Source organism: Gastrolobium bilobum, unplaced genomic scaffold (genome assembly GCF_033153095.1).
Source record: "Gastrolobium bilobum isolate Gb01-03AN ecotype WA unplaced genomic scaffold, APGP_CSIRO_Gbil_v1 utg35429, whole genome shotgun sequence".
Classification (NCBI taxonomy): domain Eukaryota; kingdom Viridiplantae; phylum Streptophyta; class Magnoliopsida; order Fabales; family Fabaceae; genus Gastrolobium; species Gastrolobium bilobum.
In genome coordinates, this window is record NW_026895783.1 from 117,709 (window position 1) to 130,988 (window position 13,280).

Sequence of the window (13,280 nt, forward strand, 5' to 3'; positions counted from 1 at the left end):
AAAGATATATGATATTTTGATGTGTTTTGACGGTTGTGATTTTTGGTAGATTTGATTAAAGTGAATTACTGATTAATTTGATTAATGTGAAGTGATTATCATTCTGGTTTATGAAGATTGTGTGTTACTGATAATTCTGATAGGAGTTTCTGAAATAACATGAAATGATTGAGTAAATAATAAAAGAGACTCTAATTTATCAAAGAAAGAAAGTAAAAGATTTTATATGTGAATACGGTTGTTTGATGGTGTAAATATTTATCTGTATTATTAAAGAGACTGTATGGTGTGGTCTATGTTATGTATCTGACATGTTACGCAGGAAGTGAAATTGTGGGTAGAGACTTCTCCATAAACCTCGAGCTTATTGAGTTTATCTCACCTCGCATTATAGGGACATATTTCAGGTACTTCTGATGTCGGAGATAGATCCTTTGGTAAGAAGCCAATATGAGGAGATTAAGGCTATGCATGCAGGGATAGAGAAACAGTTGCATGTGTGTTGAATATCTGTTTGTACGTTTGATAATTGTATGTATTCATGTTTTGTAGTGATAAGACAATTGTAGATAATGTAAATATTCTTTTGCAAGGCCTACGTTGCCTATATAAATATTTGTAGAAGTATGACAAAGATATGTATCTGTATGCACATATTTATGTATTAGGTTAATGAAATGGCATGGAGCCATCTTGTGATAGTTTGAATGGAATGAGTATTGTGTCTATCAGGTATTAAATGTTAAGTGGGATTTAATCTCTGGAATTGTCCAATAAATAGCAGAGATGCTGTCAAAATTTATAGAAATTGTAGGGTAATTACCTAAGACTTTAGTGAGTCATATCTCACTAAATTAGTAATCAAATGAGGCGTGTGAACTATCATATTGAAGCTTAGGATATCTTCTTTATTGTTCTAAAATGTGAGACTGTTAGGAGTTGTGAGTCTTGTATAATTTGCATTTAAGTGCAGATTGCCCAGTTTCACAGGCTGTGAGGCAGCAAAGGTTTGTCAACTTTAAAAATTTATATCTTCTTCGTTTCTCATCGAAACAAAGCTTAAGATATATCAAATTAAAGCTCTAGGTGTCTGCTATGACCTATTAAAATCTGGGAGCAAAAAAGTTAATATATTTTCTGCAGTTTTGAAAACCGTAAGGGAACTAAGATTTCGCTGTTGATGTTTGTTGACAATTTTGAATAATTAACTTACGACGATTATAACTTGAGCTATAGAAGTCCAAACGAGGCTTACGATACCTTGTTGGAAAGCTTAAAGAGTCTAGTTTAACATAATAAAATATGAAAATTTATAGACAAGTAGTCCAGTGCGATTTTGGAAAAGACTGAACCTACCTTGATTAGGTAAAACATGTAATTTGTGTATTAAGCTTTGTTGGTTTATGGGAATCACTTAACATCTTTGAATATGTGTTGAATGGTATTTAAGCTATAGAAATTTATGTTCCGCAATTGATTTTAGTTATGATCATAATATGAATTTGTCTTAAATACAATTATTTTAAAGGTAAACATTATTGAAAAGTAAAAAATTATACCGTATTTCAATTCAAATATTGTGATTATAACTGCAGTTAATATCATATGTATATTAATATCACTAGTCATGAATGAGGTGTTACAGGTAGTATAAATAGGTATTTTCTAAAATTATTAATATCATATTTTAATTAATTTTAAAATTATTAAATAAAATTATTTTTTTTATATTTTCTAATTTTTAATGAGTATTGAAAACATAATAAACTTAAATAGGCTAATAAATTTGGGCCACGTCTTTTAATTTTTTAAAATTGGTTAAGATAGACTTACAATTTAGCTTATATCATCCTAATAGATTAGGATGGATTTATAATACTTGACATAATTCTGGCTATTTAGATCGATGATACTACTCTGATTCTTAATTAAACCGGTCCAACAAGGGTATTCCCCCTCCCAACAGATGCGCTTCCCGGGTGTAGAACTTGAGTCCTCTACCTTACGAGGACCAAGCATGCTTCCACTTGGCCAACACTTTGTTGGTTATTATATGTAATTTAATTAACATTATATATATTTTTTAGAAATAAATATAATTTCCCCCTAAAACATGCAAATTTAGACATGTTTAATAAAATACTTATAATAAATGTTTTTTTGACTTTTTTGCCTCTTATTAATTTAAAATAACCATTTTGTCCATATTTCAAAACTTTATGTTAATCTACCTCCGTTTGATTGTTGACTAGACAAAGTAATTGATTACATTGTTCAAGTAACCGATTAAACCACGAGATATTAAGGTAATCGATTATAAAAAGTTGTGTAATCGATTACCATGCACCATGTTTGACCCATTGACCTTTAAGTTAATCGATTATAATAGTTATTTAATCCTTTAATTTTTGTAAAAAAAAACCCTATTTTAGTCGAAGAGGGAGTTATAACAAGGTGTAATCGACTATCTAAAACCTAACTCGATGGGAATACCAGTGGGTTTAATGTGGTACAAAATTTTGGATATTTTATCGTTAATTTTGGAAGACCATAATTTTTGACTTGGGTGTCAGAATCATGTGTTTTTTTTTTATTTCACGTAACTTTTTGAGACCTATGCGAGGCAAGGGATTTGACCCAACAAATTTATCAAAAAATATTTCTTTGTGCACCGTTTGACATATTATATCTTTGTGAATGATGATATTTAAATTTTTACTTTTTAATACTAACAAATAATCCTCCGGAAATTTTTCACTATGTAGATCTCAAAAAATTATATGGAATAAAAAAAAGTACCTGATTCGAATTCCCGAGCCAAAAATTATGACATTTCAGAATTTTATTCTAATTTTTTGATGATTTAATTAATTGCATCATTCAGTCAACTATCAAATAAGGGTAGATTGGTGTTAAGTTTTGGTAAAAGGTCAAATTTGTAAATGATATTAAAATGGGGAAAAAAAGTTATTTTTTAATTAATAAGGGGCACAAGGATAAAAAAAAGTGCTATCTATGTAATAATTGCGTTACTATCTAGAAATAGGATTTGGCCCAAAAATTTTATCAAAAAATACTTCTTTATGCACCATTTGACATATTATATATTTGTAAATGATGTTATTTAAATTTGTACTTTTTAATACTAACAAATAATCCTCCGAAATTTTTTCAATACGTAGATCTCAAAAAATTATGTGGAATAAAAAAAAATACCTGATTCAAATTTTCGAGCCAAAAATTATGGTCTTTTGAATTTTTTTTCTAATTTTTTGATGATGTAATCGATTTAATTATTCAGTCAACTATCAAATAAAACTAGATTGGTGTTCAGTTTTGGTAAAAGGTCAAATTTGTAAATGGTATTAAAATGGGGAAAATTAATTATTTTTTAATTAATAAGGAGAAAAGGATAAAAAAAAAGGGGTGGTATCTACGTAATAATTGCGTTACTATCCAGAAACATCTTCTCCCTCGCTTCATCTTTCATCTACAAACATAAAATTATATAATAGTTTCCGGCATGTTTCATGGACTCATGCAGAAACCACGCCCAAAAACCTTAAGGCAACACGTTTATTATTTATTCTATAATATTTAACATAATTTTTCTAATTTAAAAAGGATACAATATTAATTTTTTAGAGGGAGTACCATCCCCTTAAATTTTTATTAACTATAACTAACAATCACAACCCATGTGACTAAATGCATATTGCTGTGGGTCCTTGTAACTGACCTAGCCATAAAGCTTAAATGCTAAACCCACAAATACAGGCATTAAACTTATGCTTATCTTGAGTTAGGTTGCGATGTGTAATTTTTCAATAAATTTTCTAGAACTGTTTAGGTGGGTAGTGTGTTATTGGCATTTATGACATATATATAGATAAATAAAAATCAACATTTATTTCTTTTGTCATCCAAAAAGGAAGAATAGAGAGATTAGAGGAGCGGATGAACTCAATAGAGAAGAGACTTTATAGATTGGGCATTAAGATTAAAGTCACGTTACAAGAGGTCCCGCTACCATTGAAAAATCGTTAGACAGGAACATCTATGTTGAAGGAAAGTTGAGTCCCGCATTGGAATAAATCTTTGGTACTACTGTTGTACCAAAGATTCAGTGCATCTCACCAATGAAAATATTATATGTCAGCTAAAATACTTTTTTTCTGTGAATTTTTTTTTCTCTCCTCTGATGTGTAAAGCTCTCATTCATGGGATGCACACTTAATCTAGGTACAGCAGTAGTACCAAAGATTTATTCCCCGCATTGATTGTCCCTCGCCTTGCCATGGTACATCAAAATGGATTTTCCTCATTATGCAGAGCCAACCAAATGGTTGCATTGTATACCACAAATTTTCCAACATAAAAGCAAATCTATAGAGCACTAGGTTCAAATAATTTAGAGGTGGCAAAATGGGTTCGGCTCCATCTATCAAATGGGGTGGGATGAGTTTCATTTTATAACATACCAACCCATTTAATCTGCCAACCGCTTTATTTATTTATTTATTTTTTTACTTTCAAAATGGGTTCAACTTGGTTGTACTGAGTTTTTCAATCTACTTTAAAAAATAAAACAAGACGGAGTGGCTCATTTTTTGACTGATTGATAGTAGGGTGGGACGAGTTACCTGCTTTGCCACCTCTTAGGGTCACTGATAATGGGCTTAAACTTTGGCCGGCCTTTGGAATCGGGGTGTTAAGTTCTAATATCTTTTTGGGCTTTTAGAGATGTTTTAATCAAGTTTTTAATTACTTTTATCTTTTTATTTTTGTAGAATTTTTTTTTTAATTTCTATTATTTTTCTTTTCATTACTTATTTAAAGGTGTTATGAACTCGAGGTAGGCTGGGGTGGTGTATCTCAAGGTTCTTTACATGGTATCAGAGCTTCGCCGCCCCCCACTTTCTCTTGTGGCGTTTCTTAGCACAGGTAGGCTGGGCCTGTTGCATTGTCCACTCTTCAAGCCCAATGGGCTCTCGTGTGAGGGGGCGTGTTGAGATATATAGTCCCACATTGGTTGTATGTGCAACTAATGCGGAGTTTATAAGGTCTTGGACACTCCCACCCAAGGGGCACTCCCACCCTTTGAGCTAGCTTTTGGGGTGGTGTATTCCAAGGCTCTTTACACAGACTAAGAACATCCAACGATCTTTCACGGTGGATTTGTATACCTAAAACAATAGGGCATCACCAAGATCCTTTGTATCAAAATGGCTGGACAACAGTTGCTTTATCTCATATAACATGTTTAAGTCACTGCTAGCATGTAATAAATAAGCAAAACGCAATGCACACATCAACAACATTGGACACGAAAAATCATAAACTTGCTCCCATTGGTCTTAATATAGTTGCACTAATCTGCCTTATAGAACTATATAGTTCCTTAAGTCCTTTACAAAAACATTATAGAACTATATGTATCATTGCCTTAAGGCATATTTCAAACCACATAGTGATCACTTCAATTTACATTCTAAATGCTCTTTCCATTCTTCAAAAAATAAAAATAAAAATGAGGTTAATCTCCTTACAATTTTTTTTTAAAGATCTTATCAGAAAAGTTCTATGTCAAAATGAGCAATCAAAACTAAAACGACACAATGGAGTGTTTAGTAGAGACTGGTTAGAATGCATAAATGGGAACAACAAAATGTTCTTCCATAAACACAACACGGATCACAATATTTTCACCACCAAGTCACCCTTAAACATGAATCCTGCTGGTGAGGGAAGGACATTAATGGGCATTTGAAACATGTATATAAGCGAAGAAAGAAGAAAAAGGAGGATAGTGAGGTAGAGAATGTAACAAAATGTACACATGGTGCTTGTTAGGAAGGTATTAAAAAGGAAGATGGTCCAATGCTGAGAAACAGAGTAAAGGAAAAATGGATAAGGAGAGAATTAGGCCCAATTTTAACATGCTTGTTCTGACTAAAAAATGGGTTTGAATCTAAGACCAGGAGTTGCAGTTACCCAAACTGTGGTACAAGACTTTATCCGCATTTATTAAGGAGGTTTAGATGTGACCTTGAAATATGAATGGTTGGTTTTCAGAAGAAAAGAAAGAAATATGAATGGTTGGAAAGTTTGGGTAAAATGAGATCTTACTTTATCAAGGACTGTCATGTCATTAAAGGCATTGATGAAATAATTGCAAAATGAGATTAAAGCATACTATGTTGAATTGGGCATGCTAAATATGAGAAAAATTTGGGGCATCGGGAGTACCGATTTTGGTGCATTCTTTTATTAAAAATGAAAATATTTTTCAATTTAAAAAGAAATATAAAAATAAACATGGATAAAAAAAGAATTTTTTCCCCTTTTTAATAAAAAAGAACACGGTGAACTAAAATTTTTCTCATTGAATACGGCGATTCATGTTCAATAGAAAAGATTGGAGGGAATCAAGAGAAATACCATGAATTGCTCAAAGAAACTACAAGAGAACATGCCCTTAGTCTTAAAAGAATATCTAACATTAGGCCACATCGCCACCATATTTGGAGGTGCGTGTAAGAGGTATGCATGAGTTAACTTGAATCAAATTTTTAAAAAAATCGAATCAAATTAGTTTAAACGGTTCGGTTTGAAAAAGTTCGGTTTAGTTCAAAATCAATTCGATTCGAAACTAAATCAGTTCGATTCGAAAATGGTTCGGTTTGGTTAAAAACGGTTCGATTTGATTCAGATGCAGTTTGGGTCAATCCTATTCTAAAAAGGAAAAAAATTAAAAAAATTAAAGAAATAAAGTAATAAAAATCGTTTCGATTTGGTTTGAAAACGGTTCGATTCGAAAATGGTTGAGTTCTTGAACTCGTTTTAAAAATCAGTTCAGTTCATGAACTAGTTCTTTAAAATTTGATTCGGTTCATTAACTGGTTTTTAAAAACTGGTTATTTTAAGTACAGTTCAGTTCGATTCACGGTTCAGTTCAACTTTTTGGTTATTTTACACATTCCTAATGCATGCAAGCTTGTTTACACATCACTTAATCATCATCGCTAATATATATATATATATATATATATATATATACATATATATATATATAAATAAATATATGGGGTTTACATTTCTGCCGCGGCTGTACGTGCAGCAATCAAATACTTGTCATATATATACTTGAAAGCATTAAATGCGGAGAATCATAACCATGCAAAGGATGAAAACATTAATCGTAGGAAATCATAATCATACAAAGGATGAAAGCATTAATTGTGGGGAATCATAATCATACACCTGTCGTTGTTGTACCTAAAGCGGCTACAAAAATAATTTTCCCTATATATATATATATATAGGGATATATTTTTCTTATGTTGTAGGAAAAAAGTTACCTCATGTTGTAAAAATAAAAGTATAAGTGGGATCCACAGGTAAGAGGAGAGAGAAAAAAGAGTGGTGAGACCCAACCTCTTTTTGTGTGTGTAGAAAAGTTGTTTATCTTATGTAAAATGAGATAAACATAACCCATATATATATATATATATATATATATATATATATATATATATATACATGATGAAGGTTATATTTACAACCTATTTTCAATGAGATAAACATAACCCATATATATATATATATATGGGATAGGATATTGTGACACCCAAGTTATGTTACACCCATGGGACACCCAGTCAATCTCACTGTTAGATCGCTTATGTTGATCCAACGGTTATATTTATTTCCATCTTTGTATGGTCATGATTTCCCAAATTTAAAGTGAAAGCATTAAATATAGAAAATCATAACCATACAAAGGTAGAAATAAATATCAAATATTAAATTTGGTAAATCATGACCATACAAAGATGGAAATAAATATAACCGTTGGATCAACATAAGCGATCTAACGATGAGATTGACTGGGTGTCACATGGGCGTAACATAACTTGGGTGTCACAATATCCTATCCCTATATATATATATATATATATATATATATATATATACATGATGAAGGTTATATTTACAACCTATTTTCATTTACAACTTCTTACAACCATATCTTAACCGTTGATTTCCGTCAATCAACGGTTAAGATTTTCGTAAATCAAATTTATTAATTAATTATTAATTCACAATAAATGACAACCGTTGATTGACGAAAATCAACGGTTAAGATATGGTTGTAAGAGTTTGTAAACTATTTAGGTTGTAAATATAACCCCTCCATATATATATATATATATATATATATATATATATATATATATATATATATATATCTTTTTGAGTCAAATTTGATTTATAAGTCACCGAATGTTCATTCAAAATAAAATGTATCAATAATTAATTCAACATGAATTTATTTTATATAAGCGTTTTAACATTTAGTGCATAAATTTTATATTAATAATTTTCCATAACATTTATTTACTTAAACAATTATTTAATAATATTTGAAATAACTCAGTTATGTAATTATTGAAAAATGACAGGAGAATGTAATTTATTTATGATTTTATGAAAAATATATTATTATATAACACGTATTTTTTTTTAAAATATTGCAGTGCTTTATTCTTAAAATATATCGATTTAGAGAAAAAAAATTAAAATTATAAAAAATCTGAAGAGAAAATATTGTAGAAAATGTAAAAGAAAAAAAATTGGACTTTAAATTCACTTAAAACTAATTATAGAAATAAATAAAATAACAGTGTTGAAAAAAAGCTAATCGCCCAAGCTGGAGTAATGTATTGTGCAATGCATAAAGAATCACCTAATTACTTTTTATAAAGTTTTGTAAAAAAACTTGCGAAAAAAAAAAAAAACAGATTAAATGAAGGGTTTTATAAGAGTTATGTTGTAGGAAAAGTGATTCTGAAAGTTATAGGGATTCGTTTTGCGTGTTTAGTTTTTTTTTTTTTTTTTTGCTTTAGAAAGTGTGGGCCCCACAAAATGTTGTGTGTATAAGAAAATTGTTGGTGTCATGTGATATGATAGATATAAATCCCTTAAATGAAACAGATATACAGTTAATAAAATACTGGTATATGCCAATTTCTTATGAAATAAGTTAAACAGTTAATTGAAAACACTTCTAAACGCTAAGTGTGTTGTAACAAAATAAATAGAATTTCTGTAACACATAAGTTCTTTCTAGTTTTTTTTTTTTGGTTAAAAAATGTGGTGCAACCTATGCATGACATCTGGTTATCTCGAAACATTATTGGATATATCATATATGTAGTCCATTTCTTAGCTAAATATTTAATTGTTGAAATTTATGCTAATAATCTATTGGTTATGAATAAGAAGTGGGTTAATAAAGAAAAGAGAAAAGAGAAGATGAAGAGATGTGTGGGTATTAACAAGTCCCATATTGGACAAATAGTAAGAAGTGAGAGAGTTTATAGCTCTCACCTTACTCTCGTAAATTGGCCCTTTGGGTCACTACACATTTTGGGGGAGGAGCTAGGTGGGCTTTGCTCCACCACACACGCGCTCGGCTCGACTCGGATCGGTTCAGTTCATATTTGTGTAATAAAAATAATTTTTTTTAAATAATTTTTTTTAATATTTTGTCCAAAAATGTATCTGTTGCTTCCCTCCAAAATTTCGAACCCAAACGTTTCTACCCGCCGGTTTTTTGAGCAATTTTGAACTGAACCAGTTCTTCCCCTTCGCGAACCGATCACTGGCTGTATCTGCTCGCCGAACCGGTCACTAGTTTTACCTATTCGTCGGAACGGTCACCGGTCGCACCCGTTCGCCGCCGTCAGACACGGCAGTTCGCCGTCGGCAACTGTTCATCGTGACCGGTCAGTGTCTATAAATAGACACTGACACATTCAGAAAATGGATCCAATTTTTTCCTGCACTGAAACCCTGCCGGAATTTTTCTCCTTCCGGTTTGCATATTCTGTTCATACTCCGGTGTGATTTCCTCTGGCATTCAGTTGTGTTCGTTTAAGCTGTTGACTGGTAGTGCCGCCACTCTTCAGACGAAATCCGTTCTATCCTGGGAGACAAGTGTCCATCAACCTTTGGCATCAGTGAGGGGGTAAATTGTCTTAAAAAGATACGTTCTGTGGGCTCGAATTTTATTTCTCTGATACTGCATTTTTTCATTCTTCTGATTCTGTCTATTTCATACATATCAAGTAAGTTTGTTTTTAATATTTATAATTGCACAATGATAATTCTGATTATCTACCCCTTCTGTTCTTTACATGGGTCTAAATCTCTTAGTGATATAACATCACCCACTGTCTAAATAACAATCTTAAGACAATTTGATGTTTTGAACCTGTGATCATTACATTCTGTATTTTATTTTATATACTGTTTCTGTTTTATTTACTGTGTGATTAATCTGTGTTATTAATCAGTGTCATAAATTAATCTGTGTAATTAATTTCGGATTCTGTTTGTGTAACAGAAATGGCTAGTGTAAGTGCAAACGCTGCCAATCTTACTGCCTCTGATACTGCATTTTTTCATTCTTCTGATTGTGTCTATTTCATACATATCAAGTAAGTCTGTTTTTAATATTTATAATTGCACAGTGATAATTTTGATTATCTACCCCTTCTGTTCTTTACATGAGTCCAAATCTCTTAGTGATATAACATCACCAACGGTCTTCAATAACATTGATACATAAGGCATCGAATCTAATTAATTTTTTTTTTTAAAACTAAACTCACGCCCCTTGTCTTTTCCCAATTACTCGAACCAATTGAGTCCCCACTCCCAAATTTCTTAACCATAAAACAACCAACCCCCCCCCCCCCCCCCCCCCCCCCCCCCCCCATGCATTTCATAATACTAATGTTTGTTATATCTACAAATTAAAAAAAAAATTAGTAATGTTAGTTATACAAGATTTCTATGCTACTAACATATAAATGACATTAAACTTTCATTTCCGATAATCATGAATGCTGATTATTACAGGTTTAAAGGAAGTGGTCCCACTCACTTGTAAATCTCCACGTTAGTTAGGTCAGTCCACAAATACTTAATATATTCCCCTAATAATGTAAATGCCAAACATTCTCATGTCATGAACATGGTAGGATCAGCTTGATCACCATCTAATACATTTATATCATTAATTACTGATATTACATATCTATTTCTCTTGCTTCTTGCTCTTTCTATTTTTCAATTAAGTTACATCAAATTAAATCTCTAAGAAATATCTTATAGAAATTAGCCATTAACAAGACACATATTTAGAGCATTAACTTATGATGTAGATTTCCTGCTAACACTTCACCACACTTGGAATATCTGCTGTAGACACATTCTTTCATAGTTCCAGCACCACAACTGTTCGTCAAACAAAAAGATGGGAGAAGAAAGAATAAGTCAAAGTATTTAGAATAAAAAAAAAACTCTCAATTAAACCCCGACTAGTAAGAGTAGAATAAGGACAATCCTTACATGCAGTCTTACTTTTACATATTTGCAAAGAGACTGTTTTCCGGATTTAAACCTGTGACTTTTCAATCACCAAAGAGCAGTTTTACCTATGCTCGAGGCTCGTCCTTAGAATAAAAAAAAAAAATGGTGCACAAGCACAAGCTGGCATACATTCAGAGTCTGTTGTGATCCAGTTTCCTTTTCTACAAGTGATGTGGCCAGTTCCTGCAATTTGGTTTTGTCTTGATGAGGAAGCTATTGAGATAGCTGAATAGGAAGAGGAAGTGGTGGAGCAGCTTTCCACATCCCATCTGAAACTGATCTTGGGTGAATCACTGCAAACTTGATCATCATCTGGTACTGCTTTCAGGGTTCCACGTCTTCGGAACATTAAAATCTGATAAGAATTTCATCATCAATTCTCCTTAGAAACTACTAAGCTTAAGAATGAGTATTAGCAAAATCTCAAACATAAGATTACTCAATCTTGTTTTGTGGATTAAATAAAAGCTTGGCTTAGCCAACAACTATTAGTTCAGAGTTTGTTTTCCTTAATCAGATATTTCAAGTTCGAGCCTAAGAATGGAAAAAATGATGTTGAGAAAGTCGCCTCTATATGGGTTCCATAGTGCTCCAATTAGACTAGTTTGGTTTAAAAAATAAAAGGGTGGCTTATTTCCTTCTTTCAATTCTTTTTGCCTAGTTATTGTATGTTAACTTTTTCATCATTATGGCAATTTCATTTGGCTACAATATTGAAACTTGACAATATAAGTGAATTATCTACCTACACACGGTTATGAGTCATGTATCTCATGTGCAGGGTTGAAAAATAATTAAGGGTGATTGAAGAGGTCGAAAATTTACCTTTCTTCCATTGAATTTTCCTACTTTGTCTGTTTTTGCAGAAGCAGCCCATCTAAGTAGCTCTTTCATTCTCGACATAGGCTTTTTTTTATCCCCTTTAATTTGATCCTTAGTTTCTATGGTATCACATTGGACACTTCTTTCAGCTGAGGATGACAATGGTACCTCAGTTATGGGCAAAACCTTGTTTCCTACATGAGCAGCTGAATCTGCCTTGTTAACAATTCCAACTTCTCTGGATGATTCTTCTCTCTTCATCTTTGTAGAGTGCACAAAATGCCTTCTATTAAGGCTTCCAAGTCTCTTTAAGTTGAGGGTGCTATAAAACCAAGAATTTGGAATGTCTTTTCTATATATGAAAGCGAATATCTTTAAATTCTTGCTGCCATGCTTGTTCCATTCGATTTTCTTTGTTCTTTTATATGATCTATCACGCTTTAGTAGACTTATCTCTTTCCCTTTAGCATTTTTTTCTGAAAGAACACCAAAATAAAGATATATTTGCATTAAATTCTTCATTAAAATCAGAAAAGAAGTTATGCCTAGTCAGAAACAAAATAAGAGTTGAGAAACATGTAAGAGTCAATCTTACCATTGATATCTTCCCTTTTGGGTGGAATATTGAAGGTCCTGCTCTTTCTATCTTGATCGTGTTCCCCTCTAAAAAGCCATTGAAGAATCTGCTATTACACACCAAAAGAGCTATTAGCTTTGATGTGAATAATGCATGCTGCGTATTCCACTATATATAATATCATCACATAACAAAGCATACCTGCATGCCTACTGTGGATACTTTGATGTACTATTTTTGTGTGTGTGTGTGTGATGACTGTATTAGTCAAATGAACAGCACTGCAGATCTATCTGTGCTGTCTGTTTGCAAAAGATTCCTGTCTAGTCTTTGAGGCCTTTGGTGAGATGAAGACAAAGAAAATTGTAGTGAATCTAAGGAAGATGGTGAGACAACCAAGCAGTGAGTGGGGAATAGTTGGCTTATGATTCTGAGTAAC

The 13,280-nt window shown here is 31.9% G+C and overlaps 1 protein-coding gene across 3 annotated transcripts; it reads right to left on the minus strand.

Annotated features, from left to right (window-relative positions):
* Positions 1–10,987: 10,987 nt before the first annotated feature.
* LOC133295993 (uncharacterized) lies at positions 10,988–13,252 on the minus strand. 3 transcript variants are annotated; one of them, XM_061494941.1, is made up of 5 exons: positions 13,043–13,252; positions 12,860–12,950; positions 12,268–12,740; positions 11,572–11,797; positions 10,988–11,307 (listed from the first exon to the last, which is right to left on the minus strand). In XM_061494941.1, the coding sequence occupies exons 1-5, from the start codon at positions 13,046–13,048 to the stop codon at positions 11,288–11,290; spliced, it is 816 nt and encodes a 271-aa protein (XP_061350925.1). In that variant the 5' UTR covers positions 13,049–13,252; the 3' UTR covers positions 10,988–11,287. The 3 variants fall into 3 exon arrangements, with proteins under 3 accessions (XP_061350925.1, XP_061350924.1, XP_061350923.1); XM_061494940.1 differs by lacking the exon at positions 10,988–11,307 and having other exon boundaries at positions 11,314–11,797; positions 12,860–12,947; XM_061494939.1 differs by lacking the exon at positions 10,988–11,307 and having other exon boundaries at positions 11,314–11,797.
* Between the last annotated feature and the right edge of the window lie 28 nt (positions 13,253–13,280).

Coding starts and splice junctions, on each gene's coding strand:
- LOC133295993 (XM_061494939.1), bottom strand. Junction 12,741..12,859: donor CAAAAGGGAAGATATCAATG/GTAAGATTGACT, acceptor GTGTTCTTTCAG/AAAAAAATGCTAAAGGGAAA. Junction 11,798..12,267: donor GAAAATTCAATGGAAGAAAG/GTAAATTTTCGA, acceptor AATTCTTATCAG/ATTTTAATGTTCCGAAGACG.